This window comes from Vigna radiata, chromosome 2, assembly GCF_000741045.1.
Source record: "Vigna radiata var. radiata cultivar VC1973A chromosome 2, Vradiata_ver6, whole genome shotgun sequence".
In the NCBI taxonomy this organism is placed as follows: Eukaryota; Viridiplantae; Streptophyta; class Magnoliopsida; order Fabales; family Fabaceae; genus Vigna; species Vigna radiata.
The window spans coordinates 2041731-2063125 of record NC_028352.1 but is presented as its reverse complement, the minus strand read 5'-3'; the positions used below and the strand labels follow the sequence as shown (position 1 = coordinate 2063125).

Here is a 21395-nt window from a genome sequence, read left to right as displayed (position 1 = left end):
TTTATTTTTTTATCTTTTATTTCTCTTCTTTCTTTATCAATATTTCTTTTTATTTTTTAAATAATTATATTACTCGTAAGAATAATGTGAAGTGGTTGTTTTGGAAATATTTCTCATTCCAGATTGCTACTTTTTAAAATAATCTTATTTTTTTAATTAAAAAAGTAAGAGATAGATGAATAAACATTGATTTGACAGAAAATAAAGAAAAACATCTGAAAACTATATTCAAATGTGTAGTACATTCGAATTATAAACTAGACTAACTTATAAATTTGAATCTTTTTTAACTTTTGTTCATAATTTTCGTTTTTTATTTTTTAAAAAACTTTAGTCTTTAAATTTTAGAAAAATATAGTTTTAGTTAAATCTTAGTTATACATACTTTTGGAGTACTTATATTTTGGTCTTATTAAAATTTATAATTATATTTTCGCTTAAGACGCTGTAATGAAATACATACTTTAGTTTATATTTAAAATAAAAGCTAAAGACTTATGAAAAATATTAAAAAATTAGATTAAAATTTCTTAAATATTGTAATTGAAAATTCAAAACATTTTAATGTATTAAACTTTAATTCGTCAAAAACATCATTTTAGTTTCGAAAATTGATAAATCATAGTTTCTGTTTATAAAGTTGGGGGAAAAGGAAGAAAAATTGAAGAAAGGGTAAAAGGGGAACTCAAATAACAGGGATCTGGTGTAATTGAGGCGAGAGGGTTCACTCGATCTGCAACGACACGAGAATCGTGATTGAGGAGGTGGAGAGAGATGGGAGGACACGGCGAAGGCACAACCTACAAAGGTGTTACCATTCATCAACCAAAGCGATGGCACACCATCACCGGCAAGGGTTTGTGTGCGGTCATGTGGTCAGTTTTCGCTTTACTTCTCTGATGTTCATATGCTCCTTGTTTTTTATTTTTTGCCCTAATTTCATGGATTCTATGATTTCTTGTTCCAGGTTTTGGGTACTGTACAGGGCAAAGCAAGATGGTCCTGTTGTATTGGTAAAACACCACTCTGACTCGTGATTCATTCCATTTGTTTCATCCTTACCCTTACAGTAGCGTTGTTTCATTTTTGTTTTTTTCTAGGGCTGGAGGCACCCTTGGGAAGGTCACCATGATGATCATGGCAAGGGCCATTAGCATTCCTCAGGTACCTCACAAAACTATTTTTGTTTCCTCTCCCTGTAATTTAATTTCCAATTACCTCTTTCCTTGTCAATTATGAATCCGTTTAGGGATTACTTCATAAAATATGCTGCTTTCTTTCTTACTCTTCTGTGGTATGGCAATGCAATGTCTGTTCTTTACACCTGATGCATCTCAGAAACCATAAGATGACATTTTAAATCTGGGTTATTGTGTGGGTTTGAGACTACAACATGACCCCACCCATTTTATTTAAATTCTACCGCAGACACAATTATAAATGCTGGCTGAGCGCAGTTGCTACTTGAAAAATTAGGATTCGTTCACACTTTGTTCTGGGCAATATGCTTACTACACGACGTCTAATGTATTACCTATTTTGTTGCCAATAGTTGGTTTGTTATTCGTATTTTTCATTGACATATCATAATAAACCTCTTGATGTGACACTTTAAAGATTTAAGTATAAAAAAATCGTTTTCAATTTCGAGTTGGAAAAGAAAATCATTCGTTTTCTTTCGTTTCCATACGGTGTACGTGCACGCTTTTGATGAAGCATCGACATTTAGGGGTTGTTTGCGTTTTATCATTTACTATTTTCATTTTTTTTCTCAATATATAAAATGGTAAGGAAAATGTTTGGAATTTTATTTTCTCTTACATTCCTAGAAGTGGGAGTTTGCATAGCTGAAAATTTTAGATTTTTGTAAACAGATTGTTTTTTCTTTTTAACGGGTTTTCTTGTAATGTAATATGGTGCAATATTTGTTATTGTAAATAATTATTTTCTTTTACTTTCTCATTTCACTTCTCTTTTTCATTGCAACCCTCGTGTAATGTACGGCCGACCGAGTGAGGAGAGGTAATCTTGCCCTTAAACTTTTTCAGGGTTAAATTTAAAATCACGGTGTCTTTTCAACAAGGGTCGTCATTATTGTATTTTTCTTAAAGCTGTAGGTAGATAATAACTATTTGGTGTGTTGTGTATGTCAATTGATTGCTTGTGCTCCCGGTGCTTAAGCCAACTTCAAAGTTGTAAATCTATTCCTGATTTTGGATGTCAAGCTTGTGAGCTATTTTGGGTGACTCTCAGTCTTTGTAGCTCGGACACACCTCATAAATGGTGTGTCCCGTTTTCACGCGTATGATACTCATACGATTAATGTATTGGTAAAGTGTCCAATTTGAAAGATAATTTTTTGTCTTTGACATGGCTCTAACACAATGATAATAATTACAAATCCAATGATTTTCTAAAACACCCATAAACTTGTAAACTTATTACATAAGTTTTTATTATGATTATAAAAGTAAGGAACAAATCTTATATGATCACTATTTTTCACTTTTTGGATATTAGATAGATAAGATTAGATTCATTTTAGTGTTGGTTGACAGTTTGAAACCAATATGTATATACACTCTGTGTCTCGTGTCTTATATTTTTTCAATTTAGCCGTATCTGTGTCTGAATCTGTATCTGGGCTCATAGCTTTCTAATTCTGTGATTGCTGGCAGAATCACTATAGTTTTAAACTTGAATCGAGAGTCTTTCCAGGGGAAGATGTGTTTCGAAGTTTGGGGTTCTAAATTTTAAAATGATTGTAGAAGGAAGGTTGGAGAAATAACAGAGTAAATCTGAAGAAAGTAACTTACTTTGAATTTGTGCCAGAAAGAAAACACATAGGAAATGATGATACAATGAAGACTGTGTTTCCAAAAATATGAAAAATTGAATATACAAATGACTTTCAAGAAATGTAATGATAGCAGGAAATATTTCATGAAACAAAACACTCGTAAGTTTTATTTATACTCTTTATTTTTACATTTACAAGAGTGATTTATTAACTTGATCCTGTTCAATACATACACAACATCTTTTGGAGAGCACAGATTGAGATTTAGAAACATATCTGAAGCCAGAAATCTCTACCAAAATGAACTAGAGAAATAACATGTATTATTTTTCTTGGCAGGCACGATCTCCAAGAATGGGAAGAACAGAACTTGAAGTGTCTGTTGCTGTGGGTGTGCTGTTAGTTGAAACGTTACCTTGATTAATTCAATAAATTGGTTGTAAAATAAGAGATTTCTTTTTGCATGATTTCATGAGAGTTAGATATGTTTCAGCTCCTCACCTGTTAACTGGGATGAAAATCATGGCTATGTTTTGCTGGATTAATTATCCATTTTATCGTTCTTCTCAGAAATTTATGGGCTTAGATTGTGTATCCAGCATTTGGCAACACAATGTTATACTGTTTTCTGTTTGTTTCAAAGTACTTCAAGTTGTGCTAACCTTCCGGGATCTTAAGTATAGATTGTACCCACATTAGTTAGAAATCATTTGCATAATTGTGAAGTCGCGAAAAGAGTGATTGATTTGGAATATTTCCCCCTTTTTGTTTTTGTAACACTAACACGGTATTACGAACTTGAAGAGTAGATTTAAGAGACATTTGCTCTCGGACTCACTCGTGAATAGTGATGACTAGCACTTGCTTGTGCAAACCTATGTTTAATATTTTTAATGGTAGAATAATTTGTTCGCCAAACAGTAGGAATGGTTTTTAAATTTTAGAGGATGAGTGAGATGAATTTAAGAGATTGTGCTACAAACATGGGGAAGTTGGATCTGGATGCTATCAAGATCATCCAGTCATCACATTCTGGAATAACTTTGAAAGGTTTAAATATGTTTTGGTTTGTAACAAATCATTGATTTTATTTGCCATCAAAAAAATAACTTAACTAATTTGCTTATATAATGTTTTTGGGAGTAAAATAAAATTAGTTGGACAAAATGGAGTACTTTTTAAAGAGTAAATAATAATTTTTTAATTTGAGAAGAAAAAGAATAATTACTTTGTCAAGGATAAAATATATGTTAAGTCTTAAAAATTTAGAGTTGTTATTTAAGACAGACTCCGAAATTATCTGAGCCTATGGTTAAACACAATATTATTTAAAGTAAAGAGGTGAGGAGACATTAAAAATGATCATAATTATCATGATGACATTATTAGACCAAGCATATTTCAAAGTACTGGTCTATTTGTTTATCATGAAAGAAAACTTGCTTAGTTTTTGGTAATAATATTAACTAATTATAGGTTTTCTTAGTTTGGAAATTTATTTTGGGGAAAATAGTAGACGTAGAATAAGGAATCGAATCTGTTGTCAAAGAGAGAAAGTAGAAGGTGTTTCCAGAGAGTTCGTTTGTGGGTTGAAATAGGTAGACTAGATATTGAGATTAGAGTGCATGAATAAGGAGTGAAGAAGGAGATAGGAATGTCATACTTGTTACCACATTTGCACTCTGGTTGGGCCGTTGATCAGTGTATTCTCTCAGAAGAAGAACGAGTTGTCGTCATTCGCTTCGGCCACGATTGGGATGACACCTGCATGCAGGTATATCTATATATACTCTTCTCCATTTCTTCTTCCTTCTTTCTAATTTCAGTTTCTGCTACATTTGTTTCTTTATCAGATGGATGAAGTGCTGGCATCGGTTGCTGAAAAGATTAAAAATTTCGCTGTGATTTATGTTGTGGATATCAGCGAGGTGCCTGATTTCAACACCATGTACGAGTTGTATGACCCATGTACTGTTATGTTCTTTTTTAGGAACAAACATATCATGATAGACCTTGGAACAGGAAACAACAATAAAATAAACTGGGCTCTCAAAGACAAGCAAGAGTTCATTGATATTGTCGAAACAGTCTACCGTGGAGCAAGGAAGGGACGCGGTCTTGTCATTTCTCCTAAAGATTACTCTACCAAGTATCGCTACTGAGTTACACTTACTTACCCTCCAATGCCTATGTTCCATATTCATGTTAATGGCCATGGCTTTGTAATTCATTTTTCAGCTTTTTAGATACTCAATCAATGCTAAAGGACTATCTTTGATATATACTTAGCATTTTATATGAAAGATCCACTCTATATTTCTTAAATATTTTTAATTACTTAATTAATAAAAGTTTAATTTGCATGTATAGTGTTATAGTTTAATTCAATCTTATCACTTCTTGATCCAAATACTTATATAAAAATAATCTCAGATAAGGATGATAATAAAAGAAAAAAGAAAAATATCGTAATTTACAGTTCTCCAGACTTTTAACTAAAACATAAAAGTTTTAATATCGAACTTTTCCATAAATAAAACGATTTTCGACAATTTATCCTGAAAAACGAAATTTACAACTTTCACCCTTATATTCACCAGAAACAGTAACCTTATACATAGAGGGAGGGGTAAAATGGTAAGACCGACCTGAACCTTCGATAACCAACCCCTTCAAAATCCCCTTATCCTATCTTCAGTGTTCACTTCAATTTGCATCACTTTTCATCTTCTCTCCCTCAAATTCCAAATCTCACACACCTTTTTCATCACAAAAATGGCTTCCACAACTTTAACAACCCTTACTCTTCGTTCTCTATCTTATCCAACACCCTCCTCTTACCCTACGCACCTCTCCGCCAAACCCTCCCTCCAATTCCCCAACATCTTCCACCGCGCCACCACCGCCACGCGCCGGGCACGCGTCGTCGTCTCTGCCGTCGAAGCGCCGGAGAAAATCACGACTCTCGGTGACGCAATCGCCGGGCTCACCCTGGAGGAGGCGAAGACTCTCGTGGACTTCCTCCAGGACAAGCTCGGGGTCTCCGCAGCGTCCTTCGCTCCCGTGGCTGCCGTCGCGGCTCCCGGAGGCGCCGCCGCGGATGCCGCGCCGGTGGTGGAAGAGAAGACGGAGTTCGACGTCGTGATCGAGGAGGTGCCTAGCAATGCGAGAATCGCCGTGATTAAGGCCGTGAGAGCATTGACGAGCCTGGCGCTGAAGGAGGCGAAAGAGTTGATCGAAGGATTGCCGAAGAAGTTCAAGGAAGGGATTTCAAAGGAAGAAGCGGAAGATGCGAAGAAGCAACTCGAAGAAGCTGGTGCCAAGATTGCCATTGTTTAGGACTTGCTGTTTTTGCTTTGTTGTAGTTGAGTACACTGTAATTTCATTTCATTTTGTCTGGATTTCAATTTTATTTGTAATGAGGAATTTATGAGCTTTTGTTTATCTAATTTTTTTTATGCAGCTCAGGTGTTTGTCGAAACGGGATGAACTGGTGCAGGTTTTTTATATCACTCAAATAATGAACTGAATTATGAATTAAGAATTGGAAATGGCGTCCAAAAATCATAATCCAAAACATGAGGATAAAATTTATTTGATGTGTGTTACTATGATGTTTAATTAGTAATGTAGAATTCTCAGCAATCTTCACATTTTTAGAAGATACTCAATTTTCTAGTTGCATTCTGCCTCTTTATTCTTTGCCATTTGCGTTTTCTGCTTTACTGTGTTCTTTGGGTACGTAGTATTGTTAAATTTGAGGTTTTCGGCATGTCTTAACTCTCCATCAAATGTATGCCGTTTTGAATTTTAAGATTGTTTTTTATTGTTATTGCAATTTTATGATTTTTTAAACCGTTATAATATTTTATTTATTAATTTGAGATATGATAAGCTTTGGCAAACTTTAAGAACAGAAATATGTACAGGAAACAAATGAAAAAGTCTTTATTTCCTTTATATTTTGGAGCTTCTTTCACCAAAATCATCATGTGTTCACTGATGGGAGTTATGTTAACTTCAACATATCTTTTTTATTGGACAAATTGTTCAGAATCTAAAATTTGTTAAACATTTTAATTGGATAAATTTAATTAGAACAAAGAAGGTGATCAGAAAAAAAATTAATAAACAAATTTTTAAAACTTAAAATTTAAAATAAATAAATATTTATTTCTTATTATAATTGCTACGAGAACATTACATCGACTCTTTCAAGAAGACAAAGTAACCCAAAGAGCTATAAAAATTAATATAAAATTACATAAATAAATAGAAGAAAAATTGTAGGAATGAGAAGTGCCAAAAGTTGATCTGAATTTGATTAGGGTTTGGGTTACTGAAAAGGAACAGGAACACCGTGGTTCTTGTTGACTATAGCCATTGCCTGGTAGCGAGTACCCATACCAATGGGAACATCTTGATCGGGTCCTTCCCAAAAGGGAGCTTCACCATCACCAACAAGTCTCCAGTAACCTGTTCGCAGGGTTTCAGCCTGTTCCTCCGTGCAGTTCTGAAGGAGTGCCTCAACACGAAAATTTATTCCGAGAGAACCAAGAAATTGAGATTGAGTAATTGGCCCGTGAACAGACACTTCTCCTGCATGTGTTACCCTCTTAAATATCTCATTCTAATAATCATACTATTTGTTAAAATAAAAAACATACCCGAAGCTTCCTCTGCAGAATGCCTAATGGAAGCAAAATCAACATATGCACTCAGATCGGCTGATCCAGGATTGTCTAGAAGGTCCACAAACTTGTGTTTCCGAATTGCCTGCATCAATCCAAACACCATAAAACAAAGTACGAGGGAGGAAAGACAATCTATGTATAATATATCAACTACAATATCCATTTCAATAACGTATTTTACCTGAACTCAACTCATACAAGGAATTGAGACCACCTTCGATCTAAAACTTTAAGACTATAGGTTTACGGGTCTTTTGCCTTGTATAGTATTCAACTTTCTTATATTTTTTTACTAATGGAGGACTTAGACTCACACTTGGAACCTAATATCTCTATATCATAAAGCACATATTCCAAAGAGAGATATTGCGTTTTGCTGTCATTATGCTTATTATTTTTCATCAGAATCTTAAACCAACGTGTTTGCCTATGCTAATATTTCCATGGTAGTAATACCAGACGAAAAGTAGGATACGGGATACTACGGTAAAACTAGAAAGCAACACTTTTAAAAATAAGATGAGAATGATGCTAGACCTGGAGACTGTTCGAGATTACTCCATTCATGCCATAGTCAATTATTAGAGCTCCTCCACCATCAGAACTTATCCTGTCAACAATGGTTTGGGTCAACTCCATGGCTTGGGGACAAATCTCAATTTGATTGAGCTCGGCAAATTCCTCTGGTGCAGCCCATTTCAACCGCTTTAATAGATAGAGAGTAGCAGGTGTTGGCTGTGGAGAAAGAACAAAACGAAACCTATCCGATATATGTAACGAGTATCAATACACTAAACCCAGAAAAAATACAATTCAAAAGAGTATATTATATTACAATACTTACGATGAATCTTCTGCCACATCAACCATTTTCTCACACCAGCCTCGAGATGCTTTCTGCAGAGTGCAGACAAAGAAATCATGCTTCAAAGAATGTAACACCAAGAGCAATATATAAATGGAAGGAATTGGCAGAGAACTTGGATTTCATTGTTTTACAAAACTTATACAAGGTATAGTATGACAACTTCTATTGTAATGGACATTAAGGAACTAAAACTATGAATTTTGCCAAGCTAAAATCCCTTTTGAAGCAGGAAATTAGTGGAAATTTGGAATTGGAATTGTTTAAACAAAAGGAATGCAACAGTTGAGGTTCAAACTTATCTGTCACAAAACAGCTGCGGATGAAAAAGTCAAAAGTAAACATAGCTGTGGAAGAAGCATTTGAAAGCAAAAATGTGGAGAATTTCGAATCTAAAATCTTAATTTTGCAGCTTGATATATGTTCTTAGTTTTAATTCAGCTTAATAGCACAAGCATTATATTACCTGAAACTGGTGGACTGGCAGGGCATCAAAGAACTCATGTGCAATTATAATTGTTGGCACTGGAGCACAACAAAAGCAATAACTTGGTCAGGGCATTTTTATATACAGTTCAATAAGATGTTTTAATGGAACACAGAACCGAATTGAAATTTCATGTAAGAAGTTGCACACCATATTCTATGCCCAAAAGTCTATTTTCATTGGAAAAGCATTACATACATCCTGATGGAATCTGTTCCAGCATTGCATGCCACGATACAGGAGTGCCAAACAAAGACCTGGCAGTTCTTACATCAGTATCTTGAGAAGCATTCTCTTCGCCAACGCATTTCAAGTTCTGGTGCTGAAGCTTTTGCAGTGCTGGACTACATTCCACCAAGTGCACATGCAATGCCTCGATGAAGTTCTTAAACTTTGAAGCACCCTATAAGAAATTAAAACCTTCAATATGTAGCTGAGAATGTAAACAAAAGGTTTAGAAATTCAAGCATAAAAGCATATCATCATACGCGAAGGAGATCAGCCATGAGAGTTCCTCGTCCGGGGCCAAGCTCAACTAGATTTATTCTCTGAGGCTGGCCCATTTGCTGCCAAAGACACATCACCCAGACACCAACCATCTATGTTTGAAAAAACAAGGTATTAGAATTAAAATCATGGCCATGACACCTGACCAAACCTTAGCTGAAGTTCATGCTTAGATAAATTTCTATACATACACTTGAATAGAAGAATAAGACAAGAAAAACAAAATAAAAATGAGTTTCTCCGTAAAATTTAACTTACCCATGAACTCATTTGTAAAAAAATTCCTATGACAGTTTTTCTAAAAGATTTTAAAAAAAAATTATCTCATTTTTCATTTCGTTTTCTTTTATTCGAAATACAGAAATTTATACAAACATTCTATCTATTTCAATGGATGAAGATAATTCACCTCACCTCACCAAACATCTGGCTAACTTCAGGAGAGGTGATGAAGTCACCCTCTGCTCCAAAAACATCCCGATTGATGTAGTACCCAGCTTTAGGATTTGTCAAAACTTCGGACATGTACTCACCAAGAGAAATAGGCCCTCCACGAAACTGATAATCACGACTAACATAAATTAAAATCGACGAAACCCAAATGTTAAAGACTCAATTTTTATGATGCAAAAATTGAATGGAATAAGATAAAACCTTGATGATGCCTTTGAGGTGCTTGACGAGCTCGGAATCAGAAGTTGGGTGGTGAGTATGCTCTGGCAGAAGAGAGAAAGAGAATTTGAGCGAGTATAATAAACAAAGAAAAGAGGGAAATTTGAAGAGATTACCAGGTGGATTGTAAAGGGTAGAACGGTCAATGGATATTGTGGTGGCAGTGGTCTCTGAAGGAGAAGAACAGAACCTCCGATAGAGTCGTCGTGGCACGGTGGGCCGATGAAGTGAGTAACATTGCCGCAACACTCTTCTCAGCATTTCTTCTTTACTGTTTTCCTTACAAGAATCGAAGCTGAGAGTGATGAGGTTTTACATAGTTTAAGGTTGTTTTCTAGTTTATGCTCATACCAATTTTCTCTCTCGTTTATGCTATTTAGGTATTTTAATACGAATTTTGGGTATTTTCTAACCAAAGTAATACAACAAGAATAATAGTCGATTGATCAAAATTAAAAATAAAATACATGTTTTTTTGCTAACAGCAATGTTTAACCAAGAATAATACTTCTTTACGTGTTATTCAATTTCTTTTTCTAATTTTTCATAATGGCATTTATTTCTTTACATATAATTATTATTAGATTACTCCAATATTAGACTAAAGTACATGAAGATAATATTGATCAACAATTATCCTAATAAGAAAAAACAACTATTACAATTTTCTTTATTTATTAATAGATGTTTTATAAAAAAAACGTAACTATTGTTTAATTGCATAAAATAAAAAGTATGATATCTTCTTCATTTAATTTGAAAATTTATTACAAATAAAGAAAATCTTTTTACCGCACTCTCTTAAGATTACTCACTATGTTTTCAATTCGCAATCCCTTTTCCCTTTACCTTTTTGCAAATTGGTTTCGATATCCTTTTTTTTTCCTTTTTTATAAATGGACTGAGTCCACTGTAAGTTAGTAATTAGAGAAGTTTGACTCACCTAATTATTAAAACCATTCAATTATATTCTTGAATAATGTTATAGTCTTTAAAATTCAAAATGTCAATTATTATAATGAAAAATTTGTAAGTTATTATAATAAAAATAGATTAAATATATTTTTATTCTTTAAATTATATAAAATTAAAATACTTTATGTTTGAAATTTGATATATTTTAGTTTTAAAATTTTAAAAATAACAAATATAATCATTTTTTAACTCAATTAGAATAATTTTTTGGGTTAAATATGTTTTTAGTCCCTATATTTCGAATTAGTCCTTCAACTTTTAACTTTATTAGTTGTTTGAAACACGTTTCATTTATTTCCTGTGTTTCAACATAACAGTTAGATTGTTTATACTGTTTGATACATTTTTGCTTCAATGTTAACTGAGAAACACGTTTGAAACAACAAATAGAACTATAATCAGAGTTTTCTAAAGTTGAAAGACTAAATTGTACCTTAGTTTGAAAGAGAGACTAAAACCAAAATCGTCCCAAAGTACAGGAACTAAAAACATATTTATCCCTAATTTTTTTTTACATGTCAAAACGCCGTTTTTCAACTGAAAGAAGTAAAAACGCCTTAATTGAATTCTTAAATACCAAAAATACTATCCTATGTCCGATTATTTTGTTGAGCCCAGAATCAAAGAAATCAACAAGTTCAATACCTATCTATTTAATTTCACAAAAAAAAAAAACTATCTATTTATATTTCAAGCATAACAAGAATCAATCAATCAGCTCATAATTTATTTAGCACTAAAGAAAATAAATTCCAAAAATTGGAAACTATCTAAACAAGAAAAACAATTGTGATTCTATTAGCCATAACTCAATGATGCCCATCTCAAAAATATCGAGCCAATCAAGTTCCAAATCAGTTGGATGCAGACAAATTTGTGGCACTGCTATACGAAAAATGGAAATCTCGTAGAACGGCAAAGTTTGGTTAAAATATATCGATCTGCCTCTATCTGCCATCCTATTTCATTATAAGTACAAACAGACCCTTACAACTATCAATTGAAAAGATAAAATTGTGATTAACATGTTTGATTGTCCTTACCTCTTTTTCTGTCTCATTAGAGGTGCAAAAGTCAGGGAGAGGGAAAGTGGGAAAGAGATGGGGTCATAACATTGTTTGGCCTTGTCTACCAGCAAAAGAATACAAGGGTCTAGTAGTGTTAGAGCAAGCCTCATGGAGGTGACTCATGTACATTATCTATTTTCTGATCTTGAATCTAATTTGATGCAATTCAACAAATTACGTACTTCCAACACAACTTCTTCATTTCACAAATTTACTGAATCACAAAATTTGGTAATTTGTATTTCTAATTTAAAGAATTTCACTTACAATTTTGTAAAAGTATAATCAACAGTGAAAACTATACTGTTAGCATCTCTCCCAAAAAAGAGGGAGAAAAAATTTAGGCAACGAACTGCACTTTATGAACTTTCAGCAAGAAATTGTGCTTAAATAAGTATAATCCTGAGATCACTAATTCGTACACATATTTTAGACCCTATAAATGGAATCATGATATACGTGCCAAGTTGTGTAAGCATTGATCCAGCATCAATAAAGTCCAACTAACAATCCTGTATTAAATAGATAATGTTTCAGAAATAACAAAGCAAGAGTCCCTCTTCTTGAAATTGTCTGAACTTGGAAAGCCTTTGTATGTTCATTGAACTCCGAAGCAGCAGATATTTACATTCCTCTGGCCTATAAAATGACCAAATACACCATAGGACTGAACATACACACAATTGATTCATAAAAATCAATCATCTGTTCTAATAAATTGTTTCACAGGAATATATTTCAAAGAGAAAAATGAAATGACTATAAAAACTTATCATACATGGCAATTTTTAGTCAAATGACAATATGAAAGCTATTTAAACAGCACCAGAATCATCCGTTCTAGTGTCCGGTGTAAAACCCCAATACTACAAGCATTGTTTGCACAGAGGATTGGTTTAAAAAAGAAACTGAAACACTATACTGCCAGCTTAAACCACATCTAATTTCAAATTAGCATCACCATTATGTTGGTCCAAGCCGATGTTTACACGATGATGTTCAAGGTTAGGAATGACAATTCTAACTAGACCTTGTGGGTATTCGCCAAATTCAAAGAAGCCCCCGAGAAGGAATTATTGACGGTCATAAGACATATGAACTCAAGTGTACAATTCTTCTCAAATTATTCGCATCAAACAATTTATTTTCCAAACAAAGCATAAAAGGTGTCTTCATATTTAACTGTTGCATGCTAATAATTTGACATGCGCAAGGCTGAAAGCAATCGAAGCACAAAAAAATATATATCAATGGTAATATACCCATTGTTCTAAAATACAAGGGTGAACAAATCTATGATTCATAAGAATGTACACTCCTAAACAATAAAATTATACATAAAAGATTGATCAAACAATCCCTCAAACCAAAATTTCAAGAAAATCGTATTATTAAGACTGTATAAGAACGATGGTTCAGCCTCTGGTTAACAATTTCGAGTTGTTGAAGGCTGTAACTATAAGGGTGACCAATTCATGCTATCGACTACAAGCACAGACTCAAAGGGAAGCAACAAAATAGCAATCTATAGTTCTGTACTCACAATGGCAGATCTCAACGTCTGAACCACCAACAAAGAAAGTCATAAACGCTTCAAGTGTCAGCTACCATAATGGTGATTCCGAGCAGCCATATTGGCAACCTGAGCTTGCAACTGGGCCGCTCTAACTTTCGCCGTGGTGGCGCGGTGAAAGAACTGTTCCCTGGATAGCGCCCTCACACTCCTCAAATATTGATCAAACGGGACAGCTCCCACTTGAAGAGACTTATCCAACGCATAGAGCGTGTCCTCGATAGCCAAATCAGCAGCAGTGCAGTCAAGCATCTGCTTGGACAGTACATCCGCACACTCAAAAGCATCCTCAGGATTGTCCAAACCACCCAGCTTCTTCCCCTGGTTATCCCTCAACCACCCCTCCAAAACATCAGTGTTCATCAACACAATCTGCAACTGCTGCTCCAGCGCCTCCATCTCCTCCTGCATCTCCTTCAACCCCTTGTTGAGAGTCTCCTCCCGCTGCTTTAACACGCCCTGCAAATTAAACAGCCCCTCCATCTCACCCTCCCTGGTCTTCCTCAACGCGGAAACATCCCCATGAACCATCTCCACAAGCTTGTTAATCGCGTTCCGCTTGAAAACCTCAGAAGGATCCTCAGTGGACTGAACCCTAGAAGCGGGAGCAGGGTAAGGGGAAGGAGGGTAAGGCCTAGAGGGGGGTTGAGCGTGGGGGTAGCCAGATGAAGAAGAGTTAGAAGATAAATTAGAGGAAGAGTTTCCGAAACTGGGATGGGGGTGAGGGTGAGGATTTGGATTAGGATTGGGGTTGGGATTTGGGTTAGGGTTAGGGTTAGGTCTGCGTTGGGAATAGAGGGGAGGGTCGCGACCGAAGTGGTGGCTGAGATTGAGAACGAGATCGACAAGGTTGGAACTAGGGTAGGTCCAATTCTGCAAGTAAGGAACGGAAACCAAACCAGAAGGGTTAACATGGGGGTGGGGGCGTTTGATGATCATGTCGCGCGTGGGATTCACATAGACGCAGGGCGGATGACGGGGGTAGGACTCCATGAGCCAGATGACGACGGGGATGTTGTAGGTGACACCTTGAAACGTCATGGGGATGGTGCCGTCGGCCTGAAGGAGGTTGACGGAACGACCGTCGTTGTGCGTGAAGGCGGCCGTTTTGGGCTCGAGCGAAGGGAAGGTAGATGTTAGCGCGACCAGGTGCTGGCGGATGAGCCACTTGGTGTCCTCGGAGTAAGGGACGGCGGAGGGGCCGCGCTGAGAGAGAACGGAGTTGAGGAACTGCGTCATCGCCGGTTGGACCATGCCGATTCCGATTGAAGTTGGGAAGATGAAGCAGCTGAGGCTTATGTCAATCAGCTATCACTCTCAGATTGCTTTCTTCCTTCGTAAGGCTATTCTTTCATAACTTTAACGCATTTCAATTTTCTCTCCCATCTCCAAACGCGTCACTGTTTATACTTTTTCTTCTTTTCTTGTTCCGCTTCAGCTTCTACGAAAACGCCCTTTCCTAATTTTTTTTTTAACTTCTTTTTATCAATAAAAATCACAACAGTAATCACTTTTTATGTAATTAATTAATTCCTTATCATCAAATTCAATCAATTTTTACTGTTTAATGACACGTAAAAGTCAAACATATTTGGATTTTTTTCTTATATAACAGTTTAATTTTTAATTTACGTAAATAACACATTAGCTAATATTTACCTGAATAATATGGTTTTGTAAAAGTTTAAAATTCGGTTTTTAAAAAATCAAATTTTCACTTTTTATTTTAAAATTTTTCACAAAAAATATGTTAGAATTCGATTGTTCCGAAACCGAATTCTAATTTTGTTCTTTTCAAAATATATACTAAAAATCTTTCATAAATTAAACGGTTTTAAGAAACCGTTAATATATTAATTTTTAAAATATTTTTAATTTTTTTTAATTTATAATTAACAAAATAATTAATTTATTTTAATATTATTTAATATGTTACAATATTAAATAAAATTTTACATTACTATTATTAATATTATTATATTTATTTTTATTTTTAGTTTTATTATTACTATAGTAATTTTCATAATAATTATTAAAATAATAACATATATTAAATTACATTAAAATAAATTAAATATTTTCTAAACTTTGTAATAAAATTAATTTAAGAAATTTGATAAATTCAAAAATATTATATTAAAATATTAAACCAAGTTAATTATTAATTAAAATTTAAATCAAAAAAATATATTTTAAAAAATATATTAAACTTCGTTTAACATTTTTTTAATAATAAATATATGTTATATTTTAATAATTATTATGAAAATTATAATAATAATAATAATAATAATAATAATAAAACTAAAAATAAATAAAAAAATATAATAATATTACTAAATATAATAATATTACTTTTTTTATATTTTTCCTAAATATTAGCTCTTGTATTTTGCTCTAACATCTTTCTGACGCGGTCTTTTCCTTCTTTCTTTTTTTATTTGTCTTAAATCTCAAACATGAAAACTCTTCAGAGTTCAGTTTTACTTTTAATCTAAAACTTTTTTAATAGTGTTTCTAATTTTTCAAATTTGAAATAAAGAAAATAAAATTAAATACTCTTAGACAGTACTCTTCCCATCCTAAAATCACTGCAGCTATATATATTCTCTGAAAGAATTAAAGTAAAATAATGGTTTTAATTTTCAATAAAATGTGAAACTTTTATTCTTAACTTTGAACCAGGAAAAAGTGACTCCCAAACAACGTATCTCAGCTCAAGTAAGCAACATTGAGATCTAGCTGTGTTAAGAAAGCATACTCTACCAAATTAATACATTAAACATTTAATTCAAATACAGTAGTGAAACATCGATCTGGTCCAGGACAATCAGACCCTAAAAATACCTCGGAAAAAAAAAATCTTATATTGTATTTTCTATATGTCTGTTAAGACAATACCCTACCCTGATATTACATAAATTGCTGTGGAACTCGAATTAGTAAATCGTTTCCCAGGCTAACTGAAGGTGTCAAATCACAAAATCTTCCACTTTCTCTCAAGGGCACCAGTAATCCTTGTAATACAATAAGCAGCACTTAGAGGGTACCCAGAAACTGCAATCAGGAAACACTGTGATGTAAGAAATAAGAATATCCTGACTGATACGTGTTAAATAATCATGCGAGCTAGGACTCTGCATATTTATTATAAACTACAAGTTTTGACCACAAATTGTAACAAAAAATGAAAATAATCAGTAGGGTGTCTCGGCCAGGAGGCTTCTACTTGGCTTAACAACAACTTCTACCATTCAAATTCAGTTCAATTTAAGCATGAGATCTGTTAATGCAAAAGACAGTAAGTTGGCCTCAAAGAAAACACCCTATTTTAAACAGACTGGTCATTTATAGCATATTTGGATATTTGTTTCCAACAATGCAAACTGAATTTCACCAGTTCCTAAGTATGAAACCGTGAATACAGGTAACCAAATACACTGAGTATTCTGCATAAAATGCAACAAAAGAACCAAAGTGGGATAACTGCACTAACAGGCTGAGCAGATCCATATATTTCTGTTTGCCGGTATTATCAAAGCTAAGCTAGTATGGTCCAACAGTGAGATTTTGTTCACAAACCTGCATTTAGTAGTTAAAGTGTTTTGCATAAAATAGTTCACTTTTTACTCATTATGGAGATCATGTGGCCTGACCAATTTATACTTTAACAAAATTTCATGAAACTCTTCATTCCTTGTTTAGAATTTTGAACTGACAAATATCAACAAAATTAAAAATAAAAATATATCATGTCCCAAAAACACATACAAAATTTAAACACAAAGGGAGCCGACCATTAGCAAACACTTATCAAACAAAGACACAATAAAAGAAAACCAATGAAGCCAAACGCAAGTGTCACCACAGGAATATCTAAATAATTACTGTGAAGATAGTAGATATAAAAATATGTGTGGACAATCTTACTTGCTATGTAATCTTCTGTATAATCTGTCTCAATCTTCCCATGGGCCATTGCTCCTACCTGAAATTAGAATATATTAACTGCTAAGCATGGACAGAAAAAATAAACAAAGAAATTGAAAGTTGAACTGGTGAAAGTACCACAAAAACAAGATCCATATCGCTGGAAATCTTTGATACATAGTCATCCATATCTACAAGCTTGTCTGAACTATATGATAGACCTGAAATTCAACAGAGACATCACTTTAACTATGAATTATATTGATAAAAGAATTTATCAAAAAAGAAAAGTTAAAACACAGATTTTAACATTAAAGAGTTGGAATCTTCCAGCAGAACAAGTAAACACAAGCAACAATCAAGAACAAAACACACCTATTTTTCGTGAGTTGACAGGCAAATACTGTGTGACAGGATTTTTTATTGTTCGGAGGAGTTTTTCACGCTTGCCAACAGCAGATATGCTGAGCTTTTGAAGCAGTTCCACTGCAGGGTAGTAAAAGCTTAGAAGCAACATGATGAAAGCTCATTACTTTTTCCTCCCAAAAAGTGAGGCCTAGGAAATACAATAGCAAAGACTTACACATAACACCGGCAAAACGTTTGAATGTTCTAGGAATTCGAACAAAGGGCTTAACCTCAATAAGAACACCTTTCTCCGTTCTTATATAAACATTTCGCAATCTTCCAGCTTTATTCAGTGGACTATCCAGAATAGATAGAAGAGACTGAAAACAAAACACCATTTGATATACAATTAAAAAAAAAAATGAATAGTTTTAACTGCATAACCTTAAACATGTAACTTCGAAAGCAAAACTCATACTAAAAGAATGATGAAGACGAAAATGCATGTGGAAGAAACTTTACTTGATGAGTAATGTCCGGCCTGTAATCTCCGGGATTCTTGTTGTGTTTGCGAAGGAAATTGGCATGGTCATCGGAATTCAACAACTGATATGTCTGCAGCGCCACAAAAACAAAGGAAAGACAGAGAATTGAATGAAAGTTGAAAGTAAAAAGAAAGGAGAGTGAGAAATAGAAGAGTAAGAAGCAGAACCTTGCCGACTTTGGCGACTTCAAGAGAAGCTTTTTCAAGAATGAAGATGACATTGGATTTGGTACTTTCTTTCTCACTGGGCGCAATTGGTATACCGCTCAATTCATCCTCTTCTGTTGGTGCAGGTTCTGCTCGTGGTGGTGATTCTTTGCTTTCTTCCGCGACAGTTTTCTTTGGTGGCGGCTGCTGGTGTTCTTCTTCTTCTGAGTCCTGTTTGGATTGGGAGTGCTTGCGCTTCTTCCCCTTCACACCAAAAGGTCGTGTCATTGTCTCAGCCTCAAACAAACTCTAACTCTCGAAACACTGATTACACTTCCTAGGGTTCTGCTTTTTGTGGAAACCTTTTTAGCTGAGCTTATAATATGGTACACCCAAAACCTTGGTGTAGTGAAGGTTTGATGAAAACCTAGCCCTTGGATATATAATGATATGATTATAATTTTTTATATATTACACTTTATGTCCTTTACACTGATACTATTTCATTTATTTAAAATAAAAATATAAATTGGTAACACATTACTCTCCACTTATAAAAATACTATAACTTATTAATTTAAAATATATATATATATATATATATATATATATGTGTGCAAATGTTCATTTACTCAAAAATATATATAATCATCTTATAATATTAAATATTTGTTTTTATAGCAAATATCATGTATAATATTATAGTGTATTGTAAAATCAATCTATAATATATCATAAGATATTATATTTTACAATAGATATTGTATTATATCATGCGAATGTGTATTCTTTTATAACAAAAAATAATAAAATTATAATTATAAAAAACATATTATTTTGATTTTATTGCAAATACTTTTATTTATTTTATAAGTAATTTTATTATAAATCAATTGTAAGAAATTAGTTTGTGTAATTAACAGATATGTTACGGTGCAAAAAAACTTAATATATTTTGTTAACATGGTTATAAAATATATATTTGTTGATGTAAATATTTATATATTAATAATATATGTGATTAAGTTTCAATGGTATGATTATAATGTAATATTTTTTTAATATCTTATTTTTATAAATTATTTGATAAATCAAGTAAGGTATTGAATTATGACTCTTTAGCTAATTATTATATATAGATAAGTTATTATATTTATTAATATTACTTAACATTACCAATTTTATCAAATCATATTACTTATATAAACATACATAGTATTTTATTAGAAAAATACACGCTTCTTCATATTTATTATCTTTTATTCAAAAGATTAAATTCTATTACTGACTTAAGGTCAAAGTCAGTTAGTTTTTTTTTTGGATGGATCTCCTCTTACATTCCAATCTTCAAGAGTGCACATCAAGATTATTTAATTCACTCGAATTGTATCATTTGTCGGAAGGTCCATCTTCAAGATACCGATAAAAACATTTGGTGCCCCATCACAGGACTCCGTTAAAACTTTGCACTAGTCTCACTCTTTTGGTGGATCTCATCCAATAATTTATCCATTTTGGCACCTTAGCCAAGTTCATTCAAAGGGAAGCGACAATTGAGGATGACTAAGTTAAGGTAGAGAATGTGGCAACTTCACATGGCAAGGACAAGGATAGTTGTTTCAGTCCAAAATAGTTTTTCAGATATTGAGTTTTGAGCATGACCAAGCCCAACAATCCACTACCTCTTCCACAAAATTAGTAATTTGGAGCTAGATAGTCTATACTCAACCTAACCCGACTCAAAAAAAGGAAAGCACTCACACCATCACTGAAGGGAAAGCTCTCGGGTAATGCAACAGAGATACTAGAGGAGTATCAACTCAGTGAGCCAGTTCCCACTACGATGCTTTCTTCCTATAACCTTTTTCTAACAAGACTCGTGTATAAATAATTGATATCAAGATGACCTGGTTGTTGCCATAACAATCATCACCGATTAGTGAGTGCATGAGATTATAATTAATCAGGGCAGCTCAATTGATGCCCTATTCTGGAATGCCTTAAAAAAGTTGGAGAACAGATCCACACCAAATGATAAGTTGGTTTGTTGATGACCTTTGGGACATCAGAGGCCCACTGCACCATAAAGGTATGATACCTCGTAATGGAGGTAGACACATCTTACAACATCCTAATTAGACAAAGAATGTTAAACAAGCTCGAAGTCGTTGTGTCTGATCAACAAATGGCAATGAAGTTCTCATACTGTGATAATTTGACTATTATCATTGTTAAGGTAGATTAAAAGAGGCAAGACCTATTATGCCCTAAGTTTGAAAGTGGCATCATATGTGCCTCTTATCAGTTTGATAGGCACCAACATGTTAGTTCACGTTTGATAGGCACCAACATGTTAGTTCACGTAACATAGATAGAACCGCCCACCTCACTCCAGATAAAACCAAACCATGGCAAATAGAGCAATCATGTTGACCAATGTTTTCAAATTACTAAGGTTGATTTGAACACCAATACTTTCAACCTTGAGGCCAAAGTGTTTCTAATGAACAATCGACATTCACTCAACGAACTTCTATATAAAATTATGAAATATACTATTAACCACCTTAGAAAAAGACTAACGTGATTGGTTACAGAGGATTGCGTCTCATAAAAAAAATAAATGAAAATGAATTAAAATTTTGAAAAGTACGAAAACTAAAATGGGACAAAAACATTTTTTTTTTTAAATAATCACGAGATCTGTTTTTAACAATAAAATACTATATTCAGATATTAATAATAATAATAATAATAATAAATATAAATAATATTTTAAATAAAAT

The 21395-nt window shown here is 33.5% G+C and overlaps 6 protein-coding genes across 10 annotated transcripts; 3 read left to right on the top strand and 3 right to left on the bottom strand.

The window, feature by feature from the left end:
- The first annotated feature begins 659 nt into the window (after positions 1–659).
- On the top strand, positions 660–3394 carry LOC106754955 (NADH dehydrogenase [ubiquinone] 1 beta subcomplex subunit 2). The gene is made up of 4 exons (XM_014637030.2): positions 660–875; positions 968–1013; positions 1101–1164; positions 3140–3394. The coding sequence occupies exons 1-3, from the start codon at positions 775–777 to the stop codon at positions 1152–1154; spliced, it is 201 nt and encodes a 66-aa protein (XP_014492516.1). The 5' UTR covers positions 660–774; the 3' UTR covers positions 1155–1164; positions 3140–3394.
- Positions 3395–3595: 201 nt separating this feature from the next.
- LOC106755907 (thioredoxin-like protein YLS8) lies at positions 3596–5030 on the top strand. The gene is made up of 2 exons (XM_014638135.2): positions 3596–4574; positions 4654–5030. The coding sequence occupies exons 1-2, from the start codon at positions 4455–4457 to the stop codon at positions 4960–4962; spliced, it is 429 nt and encodes a 142-aa protein (XP_014493621.1). The 5' UTR covers positions 3596–4454; the 3' UTR covers positions 4963–5030.
- Positions 5031–5497: 467 nt separating this feature from the next.
- Positions 5498–6495, top strand: LOC106754706 (50S ribosomal protein L12, chloroplastic). 2 transcript variants are annotated; one of them, XM_014636776.2, is made up of 2 exons: positions 5498–6164; positions 6269–6495. In XM_014636776.2, the coding sequence occupies exon 1, from the start codon at positions 5576–5578 to the stop codon at positions 6137–6139; it is 564 nt and encodes a 187-aa protein (XP_014492262.1). In that variant the 5' UTR covers positions 5498–5575; the 3' UTR covers positions 6140–6164; positions 6269–6495. The 2 variants fall into 2 exon arrangements, with proteins under 2 accessions (XP_014492262.1, XP_014492255.1); XM_014636769.2 differs by having other exon boundaries at positions 6264–6495.
- A 467-nt stretch (positions 6496–6962) lies between these two features.
- LOC106756149 (protein arginine methyltransferase NDUFAF7 homolog, mitochondrial) lies at positions 6963–10388 on the bottom strand. Its single transcript, XM_014638441.2, has 10 exons — positions 10142–10388; positions 10008–10069; positions 9768–9911; positions 9335–9445; positions 9045–9249; positions 8826–8884; positions 8339–8391; positions 8032–8254; positions 7468–7576; positions 6963–7399 (listed from the first exon to the last, which is right to left on the bottom strand). Exons 1-10 carry the CDS (start codon positions 10284–10286, stop codon positions 7137–7139), a joined length of 1374 nt encoding a protein of 457 aa, XP_014493927.1. The 5' UTR covers positions 10287–10388; the 3' UTR covers positions 6963–7136.
- Positions 10389–12363: 1975 nt separating this feature from the next.
- LOC106756150 (protein ELC-like) lies at positions 12364–15063 on the bottom strand. 4 transcript variants are annotated; one of them, XR_002666826.1, is made up of 2 exons: positions 13611–15063; positions 12364–12579 (listed from the first exon to the last, which is right to left on the bottom strand). XR_002666826.1 is itself a non-coding variant. In XM_022777633.1 (1 exon), the coding sequence occupies exon 1, from the start codon at positions 14892–14894 to the stop codon at positions 13668–13670; it is 1227 nt and encodes a 408-aa protein (XP_022633354.1). In that variant the 5' UTR covers positions 14895–15063; the 3' UTR covers positions 13298–13667. The 4 variants fall into 4 exon arrangements, 1 of the variants encoding a protein (XP_022633354.1); XR_002666824.1 differs by having other exon boundaries at positions 12567–12706; XR_002666825.1 differs by lacking the exon at positions 12364–12579 and adding an exon at positions 12586–12734.
- A 1287-nt stretch (positions 15064–16350) lies between these two features.
- Positions 16351–18993, bottom strand: LOC106756151 (ribosomal RNA small subunit methyltransferase nep-1). Its single transcript, XM_014638444.2, has 7 exons — positions 18631–18993; positions 18441–18533; positions 18154–18298; positions 17946–18056; positions 17709–17791; positions 17571–17628; positions 16351–16697 (listed from the first exon to the last, which is right to left on the bottom strand). The coding sequence occupies exons 1-7, from the start codon at positions 18895–18897 to the stop codon at positions 16618–16620; spliced, it is 837 nt and encodes a 278-aa protein (XP_014493930.1). The 5' UTR covers positions 18898–18993; the 3' UTR covers positions 16351–16617.
- Positions 18994–21395: the final 2402 nt, after the last annotated feature.